Source organism: Arachis ipaensis, chromosome B4 (assembly GCF_059453495.1).
Source record: "Arachis ipaensis isolate K30076 ecotype BB chromosome B4, ASM5945349v1, whole genome shotgun sequence".
NCBI lineage: Eukaryota > Viridiplantae > Streptophyta > Magnoliopsida > Fabales > Fabaceae > Arachis > Arachis ipaensis.
Window position 1 is genome coordinate 4,184,843 of NC_142439.1, and position 21,472 is coordinate 4,206,314.

Sequence of the window (21,472 nt, forward strand, 5' to 3'; positions counted from 1 at the left end):
CTCATTGGCAACAGCCATGTAAGGATACTCCTTCCCCCACACAGTCAATCCCTCACTATGTTCGGTCATTTCATGCAGCTTTTTCTGATTCCCAACAAAAGCTTGAATCTCCTCCAAAGAAATCTTTTGTTCTTGGTCGCTAGTATCCTCGGACACATCAACCACACTCGATTTTCTTTTCTTAGCAATCACCTTCCTCCGCCCCTGATGAGGTTGAGTAACCTCTCCAGCTCCACCACCTTTTTCACGATTGAAAGATGACACCTCTTTTTCCAAGTTCTTACTTTTAAAACGCGACCTAAGCGAAGCAGCAGAGACCCCTGGATACTTACCACCTGAAAATTCAAAAACCAAAGCAGCGGCTCAGTAAGCCTGAAATACACAAATCAATCAATAACACATATACACAACTCACCCATATAATCTACAACAGCAGCCCTATTTTCCTCCCACTTTAAAAGTTCAAACATAAAGATCAAATCCTTCCGATCAATTTGCTCCACCAAAAACTCTATTATACACACATTCCTCGGAGTTATAATTTCAGCCCCGAGTATATTCTGGGGTTCCGAGCACCACCCAAGTGGAAACCTCTCAGCCAAAAACTCGTCTATATAAAACATAAACTCTTTTTCAACATTCCTCACCTTAACATACATCTCTTTAAAGTCCTTGAAAGAAGACTTATACAATTTAAAAATACCAAAACCAGGTGTACTGCTTAGATTAACCCAACCCCCTTTCCAAACTCCTTTGGCTTGGAATAAAGAAAAAAACAAATCCACAGAAGGATCCTCCTCAAGAAATTCCATCAATATTTCGAAACAACGCAAAAACGCCCAACCATTAGGGTGCAATTGTGAAGGAGCACAGTTTAGCTGCTTCAAAACTTGACATTTAAACTCTGTAAACGGTAGCCTCACCCTCAGTTCTTCCAAAACACAACTATGCATATAAAAATACTCAAACCTCTGCCCCCTATGGTAAACCCTATCCTCACTGTTGCATGGCAGCAACTCGACCTGAACCCCAGACCCAGGCCTAACGATTCTGCCAACATCAATCTCCCTCACAGCCGCATCATCCCGAAACAAAGATATACGACCCTTAACATCCTCATTAATCCAGTCATAGGACCAGTCAATCTCCCCTTTCTTCTCCCTCTCAAACCCCATTACCTAACTCAGAAGCAAAAAACAAAGAAGGAAGAAGAAGATGATAAGTTACAAAACAAAAGAAACAGCATGCATACCTCTTTTACTTATTCTGTTTTCAAAGAAGAAACACCAAGGGTCAGGGATAAGCAACTAAGTTTCCAAACCGTTAACTTAACCACATTGAAAAAGTAACTGTTTCATCAATCACATCAAACGACGTAGTTGCTTTGGAAAGATAAGAAAATTTAATGACCCATTACTCTCTCTCTCTCCTCACCAAAACAACGCCCCACTACCCACGTCACGCATAGAGAAGTTTTAAATGAAGTAAGTTGAACTGGGGGCTCACTCAGCAACCCAACTCACCGAGTTATAACTCCTCAATAAGCTCAACATGCTTCATTAAAAATAACTCTCCACAGGCCAAGCTTGGGGGCTGTGATATGGTCATAATAAATAAGATATAACTCGGTGAAGTCCGTTACAAACTCGCCGCTTTATGAGCTATAACTCGGCACAGTCCGTTACAGGCTCACCCATTCATGAGCTATAACTCGGCACAATCCGTTATAAGCTCGTCCATTCATGAGCCATAACTCGACTAAAAGCGTGTTCATCATGACCAACGATGTAACAGCAGACGAGTAAATAGACGTTGTCCGCTCTTTTATAACCGACCTTAATATTAAAAGCATAACGGACAAATAGCCGAGGATATAAAGTAAGGTAAAGTATTCTTTTAAAGACACGAAAAAACTAGATATCATACTGACTTAAGTTTCGGAGCGCCTTTGCAGGTACACTCCCCCTTCTCTTCATTGCTCAGACCTTCATACCTCAAGATAAAGAAAGAGCTCGGATTCGAGAGTTGGGCGTTCAGCCTCTGAGGACATAACTCGGTTGACACTCTTATTTCGCAAGCAAGATCAAAACTATAATGAAAATTTTAAAATTTAATTAATATATGAGGTTATATTAGACTTTTTAATTTTGATAGCATAAGTCAATTTTTAAAAGTTTCACGTTAGATGCTTTCAAAAGTATCTTATTTTTTAAAAATCACAAACACAAATACAAAATAAAGAATTTATACTTTAAAAAAAGAGTAATACTATATGACTAATAAATATTATCATTTTTATTAGTACTTACCTAACAATAATTTGCATATATATAATTAGAGAAAAAGACAAATAGGTCCTTAACATTTTGATCCGCAAACATTTAAGTCCTCAAGGATTTAAAAATACTTTTAAGTTTCTGACCTTTTCAAAACCTGGACATATCGACCTCTCATGTTCACTTGGACCTGTCACACGTGAGAGAATTTTTAAAATGGTCAAAAACTTAAATGTATTTCTACATCATGAGAGACTTAAATGTCTATAGAACAAAAAATTTAAAGATTAATTTATCTTTTTCAATTATAAAATTTTACACACAAAAAACATATAATTTATACATATAAATTTATAAAATTTATTTGTAAAAAAATATAATATTTATATTAATTAAATAATAATAAAAAATACTAAAAATGATTAATTTTTAAATTTTTTCTTTTAAAAATATACAAGCACTTAATTGATGCGCTTGCTAGCCTAGCTGCAGCCAGCTTAAAATTAAAGTACGTCGGCACGTCACTGATCCCAAAAAATGAACTATCCAAAACATCACACCCCGAAAGACCATCCACCGTTGATAAAACATAATCAACGACTAATAATTTCTTCAACCACACGACACGGATTACAATCTCAAGGCGTCCATTTTTCCCACATCCAACGGTCATGAATCTCTCTTTCCATTTCGAGACTCAAAACACAAATCTTACTTGCGTCTCAACTCCTCTATAATCCATGTATATATAACAAGTATCAGCAACAATTCAAGAAACAGCGCCATCGAAACCCCAAACAACATTCAAATATCAAAAAAGAAAAATCTCTTGAGTGTTTTGAAAATGTCAGGTCGTGGAAAGGGAGGAAAGGGATTGGGAAAGGGAGGAGCGAAGAGGCACAGAAAGGTGCTTCGTGATAACATTCAAGGAATCACGAAACCCGCCATTCGCCGTTTGGCTCGCAGGGGAGGCGTCAAGAGAATCAGCGGTCTCATCTATGAGGAGACACGTGGCGTCCTCAAGATCTTCTTGGAGAACGTCATTCGCGATGCCGTTACCTACACCGAGCACGCTCGCCGCAAAACCGTTACTGCCATGGATGTCGTTTATGCCCTCAAGAGGCAGGGAAGGACTCTCTACGGTTTCGGTGGTTGATTCATTTTAGCGTTTAGTATTTCCTCGTGCTTGTAAATGTTTCATGGATTAGTGAGGTCGATGAAGTGTAGTGTTGGATCTTGAGGAAATGGAAATGATTGTATTTTTTTTTATTTTGGTTTTGGAATCTTGATGTTATGTATTCTATATGAAATGTTAAGCTGAAGGAGTTAGTAATTCTGCTCTGTGTTGGTGCTTTCAATTTTTTTATTATTTTTTCTTATATTTACTGTTAGTTCGTTCGTATTTAGTTGATGATTCGGTGCCAAGTCTTTGTTATGAAATTTATCTCGTTTTTAAGTTCAACGAGTGAATTGGTTTCATTTACTTGAATCTTGAGAAATTCAGACTATAACTTAAAAGTTTATGATTGGGAATTTGCGTAGTTCCCTGCTAAATTGGAAAACCATATATGAAAATGTTCAAGAGCAAGATTCTGGCTGAGAAGCTTCATTCGGATTAGAGTAATGAGCACCAATCACGCAATTTGGACTGTAAAATTTTGATAGAAGTTGCAGAGGTTGAGAGGAAAGCACCATAAGATTTGACTGTTAAAAATTTCAAACATTTTTTTAACTACTAAAGATGTAATTTTGTTGAATTATTTCAATTTTGATAACGGTGTTGGGAAGATAATTCAATAATTTTTATGTAGTTTTGTTGAATATTGAGTAATTTTGTCGAATGAATCTAATTTTCATATCAGACTTGACTAAATTCTTACGGCACTTCCTAATATTCATTATTTTTATTATTTTAGTTTATCAAATTCAAAATTTATTATATTGGTATCCGAGATCTAATTTGAGTTAGTTTTGACTTGTAACAGTAAACACAAAAGTAAATAGTATCTTTTGATTTTAGCTTTTAAATAAGGTAAAAATGAAGTTGTTTTGAATAACGAAGGAAGATATAATGATTTGCACATCATATAAACTTTTTTTTCTTCTTGATTTTGCCTTATTTAAATGCTAAAATAAAATGACGCTGTTTAGTCATGTGTTCGGCATGGCAAATCAACCAATTCAACAGTTAATTCGCTGATTGAATACTAGAAAGGGTTTAGGGATCGATATAATGCTGACAACTAAAATCCTAAATCCTACAATTGAATCTCGGATACCAGTATAGATAATTTTAAATTTGAGAGACTAAAATAGTGAAAGTTGTGAATCTAAAAGACTACTTTGGGAATTTAGTCTATCAAACTTGGTTAATAGCTTTCAAGAACAAAAATGATTGGAAGTTACGACATATGCAGAGGTGTGTGATTTAAAACAAAATGAATCAAACTATATTAGCAAGCTAGTTTTTCTTTTACCAAAGTATTAGTTTGATTCAAACTGTGACTAAGGATCCCTACAATAATGCATAACATAGAAGATAGTAACATATCAGCTGCATTTACTCAACCAATGAAGTGTGAACTGATACTAGTATTATTGAAGAAATTTCATACTTGCATTTTCTTGCGATTTTCCACTCCAAGTGTGATTGACAATAGGATGGTGTCAGAAGTAGAGCAATTATCAAGCAGGGAATATAATTCCTCAATGTTCTTGGGAGCTTCAATGTAAGGTATGTCCAACTCTTTAGACTGTTTTCCACCATCTATTTTGGCATACAAAGAATCCTTCTTATCTTTCTTTGTACCAGCATCCACAACTTCTGAAGTTCTTTCTTTGCTTTCTTCATCTTCCAAATCTATTCCAATGTTATCATCATCATCACTCAATCTTCTTGTTGCACAAATTATAATTGAAAATGAGATAAAATTTTCTTACTCTTTTAATTTTCTTCTCACTCTATTGTTTTTCCTATCTCAATTTTCACTTATAATTTGTAATTATTTTCTTAATTTTTGTCCTCAATTATCTTATTCCAAGATCAAACTCATTAGGTGGTTCGCGATTGCAGAAAGAAGAGCAAAAGAACAACCGGTGGTAACTAAGAAGAAACAATTAAGCAAACCAATTATCAGGAACTAGGAGGAAAGATTGGAAAAAAAAAAGGTTTGTGTATGACTATGGTGAAGAGTATACGACACATAATATAAATTATTTATAGGTTGAAATAATTAAGGTAATAAATACATAATATTTTATTATTAATAAGAATATCAAGCTAATCAATATACAAATCCTCGGAAAAATACTCGAACATTCCTTAATACTTAAGTGGGAACTAAGAAGATCATCTTTAGTTAAAATATCTGCAGTATGTTCTAGTCTTAACAGAGAATGAGAAAATAAAAAATCTTCGCCAATAAATACACACTTCTTATGGGCCACATCATTAATTTCAAGTATAACATAATTGCTCACAATAATCCTAATAATGGAAAGGTAAATTCCAACAAACTAGTACAAGGAAAGAGTAGGGATCAACAAAAATGTTGTTCCAATTAGACTGATGAAAAACACAATTTCATGTACTCTTCATAATACTTGCAAATTTTTGAAGGGCATCTAAATTCGTATTTGAGAGACCTGCAAAGAAAAATTAATAAGTATGAAACTTGGAAAGCTAACATTTCAACTTGCCTAAAGCAAGTAGCAAGGGAAATACAATAAATATTTTAAGTTACCTTTGCAAGGTTTAATATAAGATAGATCCAGCTCTGGACTGTAAACCACTTCTGTTTTCGTTTGTTCAGACTCTTCAATTGTGGTAGTGTTTAGTTTTTTTATTTTTGTCCCAAGTTCAGCTGCAGTTGTCATAATCTCTGTGGGAAACAAAATAATTACATATTTATAGATCAGTTAACTACAAAACTTCATCTAATATCGGTTCAACCGTTGTCAATTATTTCCATCATAAAGTACAAAATTCTTCCTACTTATCTCCATGTAAAAATTAAAAATAACAATAATCATCATCATTATCATACAGGAAAAAAGTTGAAAGCATTATTTGGTAAGCTTCTCCCTTGAGGTTCATGGGCTTGACATCCTAAACCATATTAACAATACATGTAAAACTATGAGGTAAAGTTGGATAGAAAAACTTTGATCTTCTACATGTAAAACATTAATATATATGATGTAAGTCATATATGACGTATAAACCACATAACCAAAAAGAAACCCTTTCCTAATTGTGCATTATTTAACTGCCTACGCAATTGGGTGGGAAAAAAAATCATATATATTTTAAAATATTTCTAGAACCCAAACAGTTGAACCAATTAAATGCTAACTAAGCTGTGCATATCCAAAGAATTCAATGTCCATTTGCATCAAAACTGGATAAGTAAAGCAATATGCAGTACGTAGGTAATAGCATATATAGATAAAGGTAGAAAAATTGAAGCACCCTTTAGCTTAATCAAAACGAAAGCATGCATTTCGCGCATCATAATTAGTCTCTAATCATAAAGGATGGTACTTGCCATGTAAAAATGAATATAAAGATGAAGAGGAGCTCTTGAATTACCCTGAAACAACACATGGAAGTTGTTCTGCTCATATAATTGTACTGCGTTATTGACATAGTGAGCATTGACAGTAGACTGTTTTTCTAATGTTTGAATTTCATGATTCAACACTTCAAACTCCTTCCCCACCTGACAGCACAAATAGTATCAATGTAAAATTATAAATCAAATGACAACAACAAAGTAGAATCCCATAATAGAAGGATTTCAGCAATTATCATTCATACGACCTCTGTTAGTCTTGTTCTTAAGGAATTTAACTGGGCATCAATATCAGGATCAAAAGGAGCATCTGGACGGAGGCCATTCTCATTTGTCTTGTCCTGGAAGTACATTGTCTTCTTTAAGTTAGATAATTGTTCACGAAATGAAAATCCTTAAGAAATGCTTATCAGTTAGTACATACAGATATATAATATTATAATATAGTATGCTTGTATTATACTGCATATTCATAGCAGGTTAACAGAACTAATTTTTAGACTGACATTAAATCAGATGTTGCCACATAGATAAAAGTGAGGTTTCTTTCTGAAGTGATGCGTGTGAAAGTCATAAGGTTTTGTCTATGTGCCAGAACCTGATATTAATGACAACTTTTAATGCCTTATGAATATGATAGATCATAATAATCCTCCTTTTTGGACATGCATGAAACCACTCATCTCAAAAACTTAAGCTGATAGGAGGAGGCAACATGAATGGTCATATCTCTAACAGATATCTTACAATAATCCTTCTTAATAATCCAATGTAATGAGAGAGTTAGAGAGAGAAATCATACAGTGTTTGGCATGCAAAAGCCTTGGGGAACAGCAAAACAGTGAAGCAGGCAGTATTTTTCCCAAATAGCTAAGCGATTGTCCAAAACAGATTGGATCTTCTGCCGAACGCAATCAACTCCCTTTCACACAAAAACCAAACCAATCGCATAAACCACACTTAGCATAGTCTAGCTACCAACTATCATACTCTCAAATTTCCATTATCACATCAAAAGTAACTCTAACTGGTAAAATTCTGTTCAGTTCAGCAAAACAATTACCTTTTTCAGATCTTCAGACCTTTGTATGGAGCCTTCAGAGTTCAACTTGGTTGATGCCTCTCTGAAATCATAGAATTACAAAAGCGATTAAAACAAACGATGATATTTCGGAATTGAAAGTGAAAAAATAAACAAGAGAAAAGAAGGGAGTGTGTGCGGGTGTTACTTACTGGTGGAAGAAATCGAAAGCTTCGTCGACGACATCATCGACGGTGTTGCGAACTTCATTGACAAAGAGCTGCGGATTCAGATTCAACGATTCAAAGATGGCCTCGCTCTCGCTGCCTTCCATTTTCCCGCCAAATTGGACTCTGTCCCTCTCTCTCTCTCTTACAATTTATTGCAGAGAAAGTGTGGGCTTAGGAGAAAAAAAAAGTACGAGAGAGCATGGTTGCACGTTGTGATTAAGGGGTAAATGGATGGGCTAAATGGTAAATATGGAAAACAATGGGCTTGGGAAGTGGATAGTAGGGAGGGCAATGGAACATTTTTTTTTGGGTAGATAGAGCAGTTTTAACTTTTAACAGAACCAAAGAAAAAAAAAGCTCCATCAGCTATCTGGATACATAAAATCGAGTTGACAAGTGAATGAAACAAGAATCAGAGCCCGTTTGGGAACAGCAAAAGTAATTTGTTTTTTTTTTTAAGAGAACAACTAGGAAACCATAAGTATATCAGCCAAAAATCAGTCAAAATATGTTTGGACTTCATGAAAAATTGGGTTTTAGTTTGTGCTCCGTGATTCCAGGAGCAGTTTTCAAACATATTATTCAAAAAGTGATTGTAATTAAACGGTTTTGTTTACTTTTTGGCTGATCATCTTTTGGTTCCATATACTTTTCCTTTTTTGAATTATGACAAATCATAATACCTATGTTTTGCACCATTTAAAAAAAAAAAATTTAATTTTTTAAAAAATTAATTTACAATTTTTTTAAAAAAGTAAAAATATATGACTTCTCTTTCTTGATAAGTCATTCTATCACTTTCCTAAAAAATTGACTTTAAAATAAAAAAAAAATCTACTTTTATTTTTGGCTCTGTGAAAATATTTCTTGTTTCTGCTGATTACTACCATTTTTACGCAAAGTTCCATCTGTTAAAAACATTGACCTTCTACCATCATTTTCATCCAATATTCCATCTGCTGAAAGTATTGGCCCTCCACCACCATTTTTATATAATGATTCATCTGCTGAAATATTGATCTCCACCACCATTTTAAAATAATGTTCCATCTGAACCACCTACTGTATATATTTCTTACCCTTTTTTTTAATCATTTTACTACTTTATTTTTATTATTAAATTTGTATTTAACATTGTATGTGGTATAAAATCTCAGTTTTAATTTTATTTTTTTCACATGCGATTTTATTTTTATATAGTTTGTTATTATTTTTATAGTTAATTATAATAAGTTCTTAACCCCAATAAAGGGGGAGGCTACTAGGAGTAAAAAAATAAAAAACAACAACAAAATATACATTTTTGACACACATTTTATATTTATTTTTTATTTTTACCTACCATATCATACACAATAAAACAGCAAACATTAATTACACAATAATTTTTTTGGCATTGCCATCAAGTTTATTGTGAATTAAAATTTTATTATTATTTACCACATATTTTTTTTTGTGACTGAAATAAATTAAACAAAGAAAAACAAAACAAACAAAACAAGGAACTGCCTAAATAGAGGGACAGTCCCGTTTAAGACTACTCTTAAACTCCTCCCAAGGTGAAAGAAGCTCCACATGCGAAAGTTGTAACTTCATCGCCATCTTTGCCATAGTATCTGCCACCGTATTTGCATCTCTCATAATCAAACGAAAGTCAACCCGCCAATTCCAATGCATGATATCTCTTATTTTGAGCACTAGTGGATCAATAAACCCAAAACCATCTTGAGTAATAAGATTAAATGCTTCCACACAATCCGTCTCACAAATAACATCTCGTTGACCCACATCCCAAGCTAAGAGATATCCTCTCCAAATAGCAAACAATTCTCCTTGAAGAATACTATTACTCTCAATCATTCCCAAACACCCCCTTTGCCAGCTCCCATTACAATCTCTAATAACACAAGCAAAACCAACACTATCACCCGAACCAAAATAACTAGCATCACAATTAATCTTAAAAGTAGCAATGGATGGGGATTCCAAAAACCATTTAGCGTAGAGGGAAGGGACATACGTTGTAATTCAAAGATATTCCTAAGCTCCTTTTCTGAAGTTAATGCCAGACAAATCACTTTTTTCGGAGGACAAGTTTCATCGGGATTAAAGATCTCATTATTCCTTGCTCGCCATATCCACCAAAGTCTCGAAAAGAACTTGAACGGATGCTCTCTGCTATGATACAAGAACCAGTTCTTCAAATCCAAAGGATGACAAGAAATATCCAACCTATGCCAGACAAGCTGAGCTTTGGGACAATCCCGAATACAATGTAAAACCGATTACTGGCTAGAAAGACATCTTGGACACTTATCCGACGACGACATCCCTCTTCTAAAGCGAAAACTTGCAGTAGGAAGAGCCTCCTTAAGACACAACCAAGCCAAAAATTTATGCTTTTCCGGAACAAGCTGGCGCCAAAGCCAAAGCCAATTCTCCCGCTCCTCCCAACCAAACAGCTGCTTACACAACCACAAGTAACCATTGCGAGAGTTATAGACTTTGGCAGCAGACCCACTCCAATACCAACCCACTTCCGGACCTGCTTGTTCATCTGGATTGTAAGAAAGAATATTATCTTTCAGATTTTGAGATAAAGGAGAATAAGAATACCGTTATGGGTGAAAGTGAAGTAAAAGAACCAATTTCTAATGATATTACGTGGCAAGAACCAATTGTCTAAAAAATAAAACTAATAAGAGAGCAAATAAAGAAGCAATTGTCTAAACGATTGTAATTTTAATGATTAGGTTATGTAAAATCAACATTCAATATTAAAAAATTTGTTATCATCGTTATTTTAATTTCTATTTTCTTGTGTAAAAAAAATTATATTTTTTGAGTTATCTATCCAAATGTTACAATTTTAAAATAAATACTTTTATAACTAAAAATCTAAACACAAAATAATTTATTTATAAGCTGCTATTAATAAAAATTCTTATATTTTAATTTTTTTTTTAAAAGAACTCATTTAAATTATTTACCTAAATTGAACCTCAGGGACTAATATAAGAAAGTGTGTGTTAATATAATAATATTTCAAGAAAATCTCAGTTTAAGCCACAACTTTAGCAAAAACTCCACAAAAAGTTGGAAACACACATAAACAAGGTTGCGAGAATCGAATGATCAACTAATTAAGTGACTTATTTAATGATTTAATAGTTTAATCGAGATCCATCCGTAACAGAACCGATTTAATTAAATAACTTTTAACTAGTAATCCGTCATTCTTACATGAATATATATATATATATATATATATAAATAAAGGTGATTATTACTATACTTAAAAATTTAGGATTTAATTTGTCAAAAAAATGATTAAAATCAATATTTAATTTAAAAAATAGAAAACAAACTATTAATAACAAAGAAACACAATTTTTTAAATATTTGATATTTATTTTAAATGATAAGTTCGACAAGTTTGACATCAAAATAAAATAAAATGCACCAGTGAATTAGCCATATATAAAATGAAAGCACATTCGGAAATACTTATTAGCTATGGACATGCTTAGGTGGTTTCAAATTTCAATAAATCGTAACAAAAAATTTATATGCCTTATATATGTATACAATGTTTTTGTTGTATTTTTTGAAAGGGAAATACAACGTTAAAACTTAAAACAATAGTACAATTCGAAATGTTTATTGACCTCAAAATAGAATTTCTCTTTGTCGTGCTCTCCAAAACTCGAATATTTTATTAAATTTCTTGATACACACATTACATAGCCAAGACATGGTGAAATAGAAGCCATATAAAATCTCTCCAGTGACCCCACATCTTGAAAAAATTGGTATCCTATGATTATTAAAGCTTCTGCAACTTAAATTAATTGGTGTGTTCTGTTTTCGTCTTCAAGGATCCTACAAAATCAATGAAAGCGAGTTTTGCTAAGTGCTTAGCAGTTTTTTATTTTGACCAAAATATAGTTAACACTAGTAGAATACATTAAACGTTTGCACTAATTGTAAAATATATTGATTCATATATATGTATACATCTAGAATAATAAAAATTTAGAATATTCAGGTCTAACTATTTCACAAAAAATGATTGGCCTACAAAATTTTAGAATAAACAAATTCTTTTAAATATTTAAATATGGTTGCTGGAGCCATATCCAGGTTTTTAAGTACCTTTGGCTTGACCGGACATTTTTGAGGCTGCCTAACAATATAAATCTCGTCTCCAGCAATGCCATAATAATCTTGATTACGATGCCAAATCCACAAAGCATGTGTTTCATTTTTCACCTGCATGCACATTGTCTCAACCCGTTAGTTTTTATAAATACCAGAATAAAGTGACAAATAAACCCTTGAAGATTTATACTTTAAACAAATTAGTCTTGAAGAAAAAAAAGTACCAATAGCGTTTGGTGGAAAGACAGATACGGAAAGACTGAGACTGAGAAATAGAGATTGAAATAAATTTCAGTATTCTGTTTGGTGCAAAGTGGGAGACAGAAATTGAAACAAGAATGAAATTCTAATTTAATTTATACAAAGAGTAAAATTGGAATTAATTAATTAAAATGAAGGTATTTTACGTATAAAATGTTATTAAAGTTTCAGTCTCTATCTCTAAAATTTTAATCCCCTCTCCACTTTTTGGAGATATTGAAATACTGAAATTTTGGAGACAGAGACAGAAATTTTAGCACCAGTCTCTAAACCAACAAATATGATACTGAGTCTCAGTCCCTCAATCTCTGTCTCAGTACCTCAAAACAAAAGCTATCGCTCGGATAGCAAATACCGACATATTACATTCAAATTAACCTTTATTATTAGGATAGAAGGTCTTAATTTGAACTAATTTATCCAGGTTCGCTATTGTAAAGGATTTCATTGGTACTTTCTTTTCTTTCGGGATTAATCTGTACGAAAAATAAATTTTTAGGAATTTATTTATCATTTTAATAACTTGTCATTCAACTAACAGTACAAGAGTTATAATGTACACTAGCATCAGAGAGAGAGAGAGAGATCACCTCCAGAATTCCATGGCCGAAGCTACTTTCTCTGATAGCACTATAATCGGGTTGTCGATCCCAACAGAATTTACCTTGTGCAGGACCTGATGTAAAGTTGAATCCACAGAATAAACCACCATTGATAAGCTTATCTGGTGTACTTGATGGTTCTGGACAATTTCCAGGTTCATCTGCATGTGTGATTGCCATCTTTTCCCGGTTGCCACCGTCGCCGACTGTGATATAAACAGGACCACAAGGGTCCAATGTGTAGTTGTATACTCTGTTTGATCTTTCATATGCATGAACCTGTCACAAATTTGAAAACTAGAGGTGCTCAAAACTAAGACAAGAATATGCTTACATGTCCATTTAAATAACAACCATAATTTTTTGCCGAGCAATGCTACATAACCAACAAAATTTATTATTTTTGGCCAACACCTAACTAACTTTAAATACTAAAAACTAAATTATAATTCTTAAATTCTAAACCCTAAATTTTAATAAGAGTAAAGTACTAAATTGGTCCCCTACGTATGGGTGTAATTTTGTTTTGGTCCTTAAAGTTTAAAGTGTTCTATTTAAATCCAAAAAAGTTTCATTTAACTTCAATTTAGTCCCACCAGAGGACAAAGATAAATAATTAACGAAATGTCCTACATGACAGCAGTATAAGAACAAGGTCGATAATTTAGAGAATAAATACAAGCTCCAAAGACACAATCAATCGTGAATGCATCAATACATTTATTTATCATTTTTCTTATAATTAAAATGAAATATTTTCTATAAAACTAAAAAAATGTTAAATACATGTATTGATGCATCCACGGTTGATTTTGTGCTTCTGAAGCTTGTAATTTTTCTCCAAATTATCGACCTTATTCTTATACTGCTGTTATGTAGGACATTTTGTTAATTATTTATCTTTGACCTCACGGTGGGACTAAATTGAAACTAAATGAAACTTTTTTGGATTCAAATAGGATACTTTAAACCTTAAGGACCAAAACAGGATTACGCCAAAACGTAGAGGACTAATTTAGTACTTTACCCTTTTAATAATATAAAAATAAGATGTTTGACCCAAAATGTTAGGTTTTTTTATGTTTCTCACGGTATCCCTAGCCTGACAGGCTAAAGACTAATCTACCGTGGTACTGAGCTCCATTTAAGGGTTTGCCGCTGCGTGCACAATTCTTTTGGCCTAATGTTGGCACAATCCAATAGTTACTTTAGGCATGAATGATGATGAATCATGTGCAACTAAGACAAGAATATGCTTACATGTCCATTGAAGACAATGTCAACACCATATTGATATAGCAAGTCTTCCATCTCAACCCTCATACACTCTGCTTCTCTAAAATGTGCGGTGTAGGTGCTGTACCAAGGTGGATGCCATGTAGCTACCAACCATGGAGTTACCTCTCTCTCAACAGAAGCCAAGTCCTTCTCCAACCACTTGTACTGCTCCCCTGCAATATAAAAGAGGATAAAGTGAAATTAACACTATTAAACAACATTACCTTTTAGCATAGTGTCAATATGAAAAACTGTCGAAATTCTAGAAGACAAGAGAAGAAAAAGGATGAAGCAAGGGTTAACCTGATTTGTCAAATGATGTGTAGGCACCAAGCATTATGAAATGTATACCCCCAGCATTGAAAGAATAATATAAAGTGGATGATGATCCACTCTCTTCTGATGGAAATGCAAATCGAGAACTATAAGCAACAAATGTCTTGTTCTCTGCTTGTTCTTCTAATTCATGATTACCTTCAATTACCATTATTGGGACATTGGAGATCAGAGGTTGCATGTACCTGGATCAATGGTTTCACCACATAAAATGTTTGGTGAGGGTTTGGTAGTCTTGGTTGAAAATCGGTCGCTAATGATTAGCGACCAATATCGGTCGCTGTTTTAAATTTAGCGACCAAGGTTTTAGCGACTATCAGAATTGGTCGCTAATAATTTTAGGAGAGTTTATTAAGAAGTGAAAAGCACAAGGTAAAAAATAAATAAATTATACCTTCCCCAATAATCCCAACGAGGCTGGTAAGTTTCATGAATAGGAGTGTCAGAAAATGAGCAAGAGTAGCAGTCAGTGCCGGTGCCATTAGTGAGATACATGTTAGCATAACTAACATCTCCAACCAACAGAACAAGATCAGGATGGTTACTAATCATGTGATTAACTGTGGATGTGGTGTTGTATGTAAGACCCAAGTCTCCAACCACTGCTATTCTGCTTGGGTAGCTATTTGGCCCTGACTCTGGCATAGTCCTAAAATAGTGAACTTCACTCATTGCTGACAATGATGGGTCTCCACATCTGTATTGATATAGTGTGTTTGGTTTTAATCCTGCAATTAAATATTATTATAAAATCACTTATCTCAAATATTATATCTCTAATACTCTCCTTCAAGTAAAATTTTTTTTTGGATTTGATTGATTTTTGTAAGAAAACCGCCGCTAAATGTCGGCCTGTTTGCAACTCCAACCTCTAACCACCGCTATATACGCTGCAGTTTGTCTTTTCGCAACAGTTTCACAAAACCGCCGCAAAATAACCGTCGCTATCTTAAGGAATTGTTGTAGTGTTTTTTATTTCTTTTATTTGTCTTGTACTATTTTTTATTTTTAGAGTTCATCAAGAATCGAATTCTAGACTTTTTGAATATAGAACTTTGATACCATATTATAAAACTGATTCCAAACACTTAAATTGATAAGAGGATATAACATGAATAATTATATCTCTAATAAATACATTCATCATTAATTGGCTTAAACAAAAATATTTAATAATACCCAACTTTAGCTACTACCTCTACCTTAGAGTAATGCTAGGAAGACAAAAAAAAAAAATAAAATAGCCAGAACTTGCTTTGTTTAGCTGTTTTTTGCTTTTTTTTTTTTTTGTTACCAAGCATTTCCGCTGAAGCACGAATCTTTGTTATCTTGTCTTATTAATTAAATCCAATGAATAATTTATGTTACGAGTCTTTTAAAATTTATGTTCAATTGAATAATTGTTAACTTTCTTGCCATTTTAGTGGATTTAATACTTTTTATTTTTTAGTAATAGAGTTTTAGGTTTAATTTTTGCATATTAAGTATTTATTGAAATGTCTATTTTTAATATGGAATAGAATTTTTGTAGTTATGACTAAAAAAAAAGTTCTTAAATAACTTTTAAATAAATCTAAATGTTTCGATGGTTAAAGTTGAATTGAATTGAACCAATTAATATAACTCCAACTGATTTTCTTCTTAATTGGTTCAGGGAATTTGTTAATTAACTTAGAGTTTGGATGATTTTTTGAGAAAAAATCTATTTTTTGAGTTATTTTTTTTAAAAAGATCTTTTAAAAAAATAAAAGTAATTTTATATTTGAATATCTCATTTAAAAAAATCTTTTTATTTATTAATTATATTTGGATACAATAATTTATATTTATTTATTTATTATGTAAAAAAGATATTTTTTAAAAAAAAAAGATCTTTTCAAAAAACATAAATTATAACTTTTTAAATTTTTTTTTATTTTTTTATTGCTTTTATTTTTACTGTTAAAAATTTATTAAATACGTTAAAAAAATAAAAGAATATTTTTCTATCTACTTAACGACACCTAAACAAACATTTACTCCAACTAATTTTCTATAATTTAATTGATTAACTTATTGGAACCTGCTAATTAAAATAAAACATAGAAAAGTGAGGCTTGTACATACAAATTGTATTATACCTGTGAGGCGAACATGATGTATAATTCCAGAAGTGTAATTCTGAAGGCCTTCAAAAGGATAAAGTTGACTATAAACAAGGGAATAACCCTTGGATCTGTGGGACATGGTCCTTCCATACCTTCCATACTCAACTATGCTACCAACACTTTCAGGATCTAATGGTTCTATATTGTCCCCAATTTGGAACTCCCCTGCAAAAGATATAACAATTTAATAACTAACACCACCCTTCATTTGGTTGTTGAGTTTACATGTCGATACTAATTCGGTGATACTCGTTTAACATATTTTTCTAGGGTTTTTTTTAGATATTGGATAAGGGTAATATTGAAAGCTATGATATTTTGCAAAATTTTGAAAACTGTAAAATTCGCAAGATGTAGATTGTCAGAGCAGATTTCTTCAACAGAAATATTTATAAAGACAATACACAGATTGTATTATTTTAATATTAAAATTACAATATATAGACCGCGTATTATAAATATACAAACTGCGTAGGACAATACGTATTCTGTGTATTATGCTGCACAGCATCCCTCGACTGTAAAATTTCATTTTTTGTAATATCAACGTAAAACTCTATCCACTCTTTAATATTAAAATAAAAAATCCGTTTTTCTATTCATTTATATCTTCATAATATATATATATATATATAAATTTAATAATCGTGTAAATTATTTTATACTTGAATGACCATTCACGTAGTCACTGTAAAAAGTAGTTATTTTTACTGATGTAATGTTACGTAATTAAATACACGTGTAAAACTATTTTATATATCAAAATTAAATTTTATATATATATCATAACACTTTGTTGAGTTGTCGTATCTTCGAATCAAATTCACTTTAGACATTATATTCATTTGACATAAGTGTTTTTTTATGTAATTTTTCTTAAAAAATAAAAAATACTTTTCATTTTCTTTTTCTTAACACGTTTAGCTCGTATATATTATTAATTATTACTGCAAAAAGTCATCTTAAAGGCATTATATATAATTACAAAATATTAAAATCATTTAAAAAAGTTATTGTAGTTTAATATTAATAAAAGATCAAAATTTTATAAATATATCTAAAAGTTATATATATACACTATGTTTCCATTTCTAAGAAAAAAAAAATTAACATATTTTTGTGTCTCTTATTCATACAAATAGTATATATATTTGTTTTTCCAAACACGTTTAAATACACTAAAAATAATCACTTTTCGGTGTGTTTAATCTTATGCATAGCTTAAAAAATATTTTCGAAAATATGTATTATTATTGATAATATGAAAAATTATCTAAATTACATTATATCATTAAAAATACATAAAAAAAATTCTTAGTTTGTATCATATTATTATAATCTATATAATAATATTGTATGCGTAACCTAAATATTCTTTTACTAACTCTTCCATTCCAAGCAACCTCATCAAGGATTAAACTTATGAAACAAGCTAACCCCATTAAATAAATAACTTCTATTATATATGTGCATGCAGAAGTCCTATAATTGGAATTTGGCTATGTACATTATGCCAATATTTCAATAAATAAGTAACCCCTATTATTTTTAAGAATTTAATTTTAATGTATTGTTAGTATAAAATGTTTTAAACAATCGTATAATTATATCTGTTCTTTTATAATTATTTATGCAGTGAATGTTAAAAATAATTATTTTTGTTGATGTGACATTACGTAATTAAATGCACGTATAAAATTACTTTACACTGATAATACATCAAAATTAAATTCAATTTTTAAATCCCTAACAGCATGTCCTTTTTTTATTTTCTTTTTCCATTATTTGGTCATAACCAACCAGATAGCATTTTATGTATCTCAATCTCAGTTTCTGAACCAACAATGACATTAATTTGCACGTTATTAAAAGGTTCGTAACATTTTAAACCCCTACTAAATTAAATTTATCTTTATAGAAAATAAACAAGAAAAAAAATACTGCAATAATATAATAACTGTCTAAAGAAAATCCCAAAAACTCTTAGTAATATATACTCTAAATTGGTCCTCTATTTTTGTTTTCAGATAATTAATATTTGACTAATATTCTAAACATTAAATATTAAATTTTAAAAGTATAAAAATTAGATATTGATCAAACGTTGATTAATATTAATAAAATATACTTAAGAAACTAGGACTCAGACACTAATTTTTTTTTTCCTAAAATGAACCATAGTTTCAGGTGGCTAAAAATACTGAAATGTTTACATCCATAATATGGCAAATTTTATAGTGTTTATAATTTTGGTGTCGAATTTGTTAAATTTATCTTTTATAGTAAATATTAAATATTAAAAATTATTTATTTTTATATTTTTTAATTTAAATATTAATTTTTATCTTTTTTTAATAAATTAGGCAAATATAAATAGACACCGTAGATTTATAAAATGCACCCCATAATATACTTGAAAGTTGAAATGCTTCCAAAATGATGAATAAAAAGACATGATTGCATTCGGCAACGCCACAAAAAGCAAAGTCAGTTTGCGTACTTGTCTGCTGTGACGCCAATAACTATGTAAACTTCACGTGAACTGGACCCACCTATAACCACTGCTTTTTCTTTTTATATTTTTAAGCTACTTATTTATTTAAAAATATATTTCATTCTTTATCATTTTTAATGTTATCATTTTCATACAAATCTTCGCATAGCTAGCAAGTCATCCAATTCAAGACTAGAAAGAAATATAGCTACTGTTAATTTTATATGAAGTTAATAATAAAAAAATATTAAATAATAATTTAATTAAATATATTAAATTATTTAATAATTTTTAATCATTAATTTTACATAAAATTAACGTCATCTGAATTTTTACTAAAAAAAAGCCGTAGTTATCAATTGAGTACCTGTTATCCAAGAAATCCAAACGGAGGCATAAGATGAGGAGAGAGAAAGAGAGATTTGTTCGGGCTCAAAACCTTGAACAGTTCTCTGAACAAGAGGATCTGTATCTGGCAAGTCCATGGCGTTTCCACGGAAGCTCTTGTCAAGTGGAACCGTCACTGGCTTGAAGGGTCCTTCAAGAGTCGTTTGAACTCCCCCATCCACTTTCAACAACAGACTCATCATTACTAAAACAACTACACCAATAATGAAAGGAACCGAAGCCGAACCCATTTTGTGTTTAAATGAGTTTGTCATGTGTGAGTTTGAGTGAATAAATATATAGAGGCAGGGCAGAGGGTCTGTATGTGGAAGCCAAGAGGAGGCAGAAGAAGAAGGGTCAAACAACTCATGCTCAGTGAAGTAAGGTGGGAACACTCAAATTTAAGAAATGGGATGCTTTACCCCTCTAGGAAAATAAATAATGCAGCAAAATATGAAGCGTGATTTAGATGTTGGAGTTTTAAATTTTTTGAGTGCCCTACGCGGTAGCCACTAGCTACAGAATATTGATTTATCAAGCAGAAAAAGTATAAGTACCAATATATCATTTATCAATTTATTATCAATAATAATTAATTATTATATTTTAAACATATATATACAGAGACACATTCAAAAAATATATTTATAAAGATATTTTTATTAAATACAATTATAAAAAAATATTTTTATTAGACATATTTACAAAGACATTTTTATTAAACACAGTTATAAATAAGAGTTGATAGAAATTGGCAAAAATATTATTAGTAACATAGCAGAATTGTATCAAGTATGTTACTTTTATACTATCGATGAAAATCATTTACTATATATGTTAAAATATTAATATTTATTAAAATAAATTAATAATATTTATATTAATTAATTTGTATTTTAATATATAATAAGTTTTCATCTAGTGGTCGTCTTTGGACTTCGGGAGAAGGGAAATGCTCTTGCTTAAAATAGTCACAAAAATTATATATATATATATATATAGAACGACAAGATATATTAAAATCCTTCTATATGATTATAGGTGTTTAAAGAAAAAATATATCAAATAAATTTTTGAAAAATTTTTATAGCAGACTTACAGGTTTTTCAAGAAAAAAAAAATTAACATTCTCAAATAGAAATCGATCTTACCAATATCTTCTTAAGAATTTATGCGATATTGATTCATATTTATCGCATTAAAAGTTACATTTTTATCTACATGATCACTAATATTATGAGCATTTTCATTATTTATGTGTTTTTGACTATTTAATATTTCCTGCAATTTACGGTAACTAATGTTAATTATCCAAAAAATAACACAAATTAAGTACAATTTATAATCAAATAAGCAAAACTAACCAATGTGTGACTTAACCCATATGATCAAAGCTTAATTAGCTGGCTAACTATTTCCTTTTTCTTCTCTCTTCTGGTGTGACTTGTAACTAACTCAACACGTGAGAACTGATTGCTAGGTTCCCTAACTGAATTAGTTTAGACTATAACCTAATCCTCTAAGTGATAGCTCTATCCAATGTATATATACCTGCAGTGTAAGATCAGAAAGATAATTTTTTGATCAACCAATTTTATTTTGCTCTGTGTCTTCTCTGCCAAAGTAAGAAAAGACTGCAGAAAATTCCTCTCTTTCAATGTTTACTCTTGAGTCACTCCCTTGTTTTACAACCAGCTCGATCACC

At 31.2% G+C, this 21,472-nt stretch overlaps 3 protein-coding genes across 6 annotated transcripts; 1 reads left to right on the plus strand and 2 right to left on the minus strand.

The window, feature by feature from the left end:
- Positions 1-3,036: 3,036 nt before the first annotated feature.
- Positions 3,037-3,609, plus strand: LOC107638471 (histone H4). The gene has a single exon (XM_016341770.3). It carries the CDS (start codon positions 3,121-3,123, stop codon positions 3,430-3,432), a length of 312 nt encoding a protein of 103 aa, XP_016197256.1. The 5' UTR covers positions 3,037-3,120; the 3' UTR covers positions 3,433-3,609.
- A 2,064-nt stretch (positions 3,610-5,673) lies between these two features.
- Positions 5,674-8,271, minus strand: LOC107638470 (protein MIS12 homolog). The gene is made up of 7 exons (XM_016341767.3): positions 8,084-8,271; positions 7,914-7,974; positions 7,653-7,772; positions 7,099-7,191; positions 6,868-6,997; positions 6,020-6,157; positions 5,674-5,921 (listed from the first exon to the last, which is right to left on the minus strand). The coding sequence occupies exons 1-7, from the start codon at positions 8,203-8,205 to the stop codon at positions 5,860-5,862; spliced, it is 726 nt and encodes a 241-aa protein (XP_016197253.1). The 5' UTR covers positions 8,206-8,271; the 3' UTR covers positions 5,674-5,859.
- A 3,359-nt stretch (positions 8,272-11,630) lies between these two features.
- On the minus strand, positions 11,631-20,288 carry PAP15 (purple acid phosphatase 15). 4 transcript variants are annotated; one of them, XM_021120485.2, is made up of 8 exons: positions 19,748-20,288; positions 16,860-17,051; positions 15,134-15,467; positions 14,707-14,924; positions 14,386-14,576; positions 13,114-13,404; positions 12,257-12,373; positions 11,631-11,983 (listed from the first exon to the last, which is right to left on the minus strand). In XM_021120485.2, the coding sequence occupies exons 1-8, from the start codon at positions 20,040-20,042 to the stop codon at positions 11,975-11,977; spliced, it is 1,647 nt and encodes a 548-aa protein (XP_020976144.1). In that variant the 5' UTR covers positions 20,043-20,288; the 3' UTR covers positions 11,631-11,974. The 4 variants fall into 4 exon arrangements, with proteins under 4 accessions (XP_020976144.1, XP_088341002.1, XP_016197250.1 ...); XM_088484876.1 differs by having other exon boundaries at positions 19,820-20,185; XM_016341764.3 differs by lacking the exon at positions 11,631-11,983 and having other exon boundaries at positions 12,065-12,373.
- Between the last annotated feature and the right edge of the window lie 1,184 nt (positions 20,289-21,472).

Coding starts and splice junctions, on each gene's coding strand:
- LOC107638471 (XM_016341770.3), top strand. CDS start 3,121: ATGTCAGGTCGTGGAAAGGGAGGAAAGGGATTGGGAAAGGGAGGAGCG.
- LOC107638470 (XM_016341767.3), bottom strand. CDS start 8,205: ATGGAAGGCAGCGAGAGCGAGGCCATCTTTGAATCGTTGAATCTGAAT. Junction 7,192..7,652: donor GCTTTTGCATGCCAAACACT/GTATGATTTCTC, acceptor ATGTACTTCCAG/GACAAGACAAATGAGAATGG. Junction 6,998..7,098: donor TAAGAACAAGACTAACAGAG/GTCGTATGAATG, acceptor TTGTGCTGTCAG/GTGGGGAAGGAGTTTGAAGT.
- PAP15 (XM_016341764.3), bottom strand. CDS start 20,042: ATGACAAACTCATTTAAACACAAAATGGGTTCGGCTTCGGTTCCTTTC. Junction 13,405..14,385: donor ACATTGTCTTCAATGGACAT/GTAAGCATATTC, acceptor AATTTGTGACAG/GTTCATGCATATGAAAGATC. Junction 12,374..13,113: donor TCGGCCATGGAATTCTGGAG/GTGATCTCTCTC, acceptor ATGTGCATGCAG/GTGAAAAATGAAACACATGC.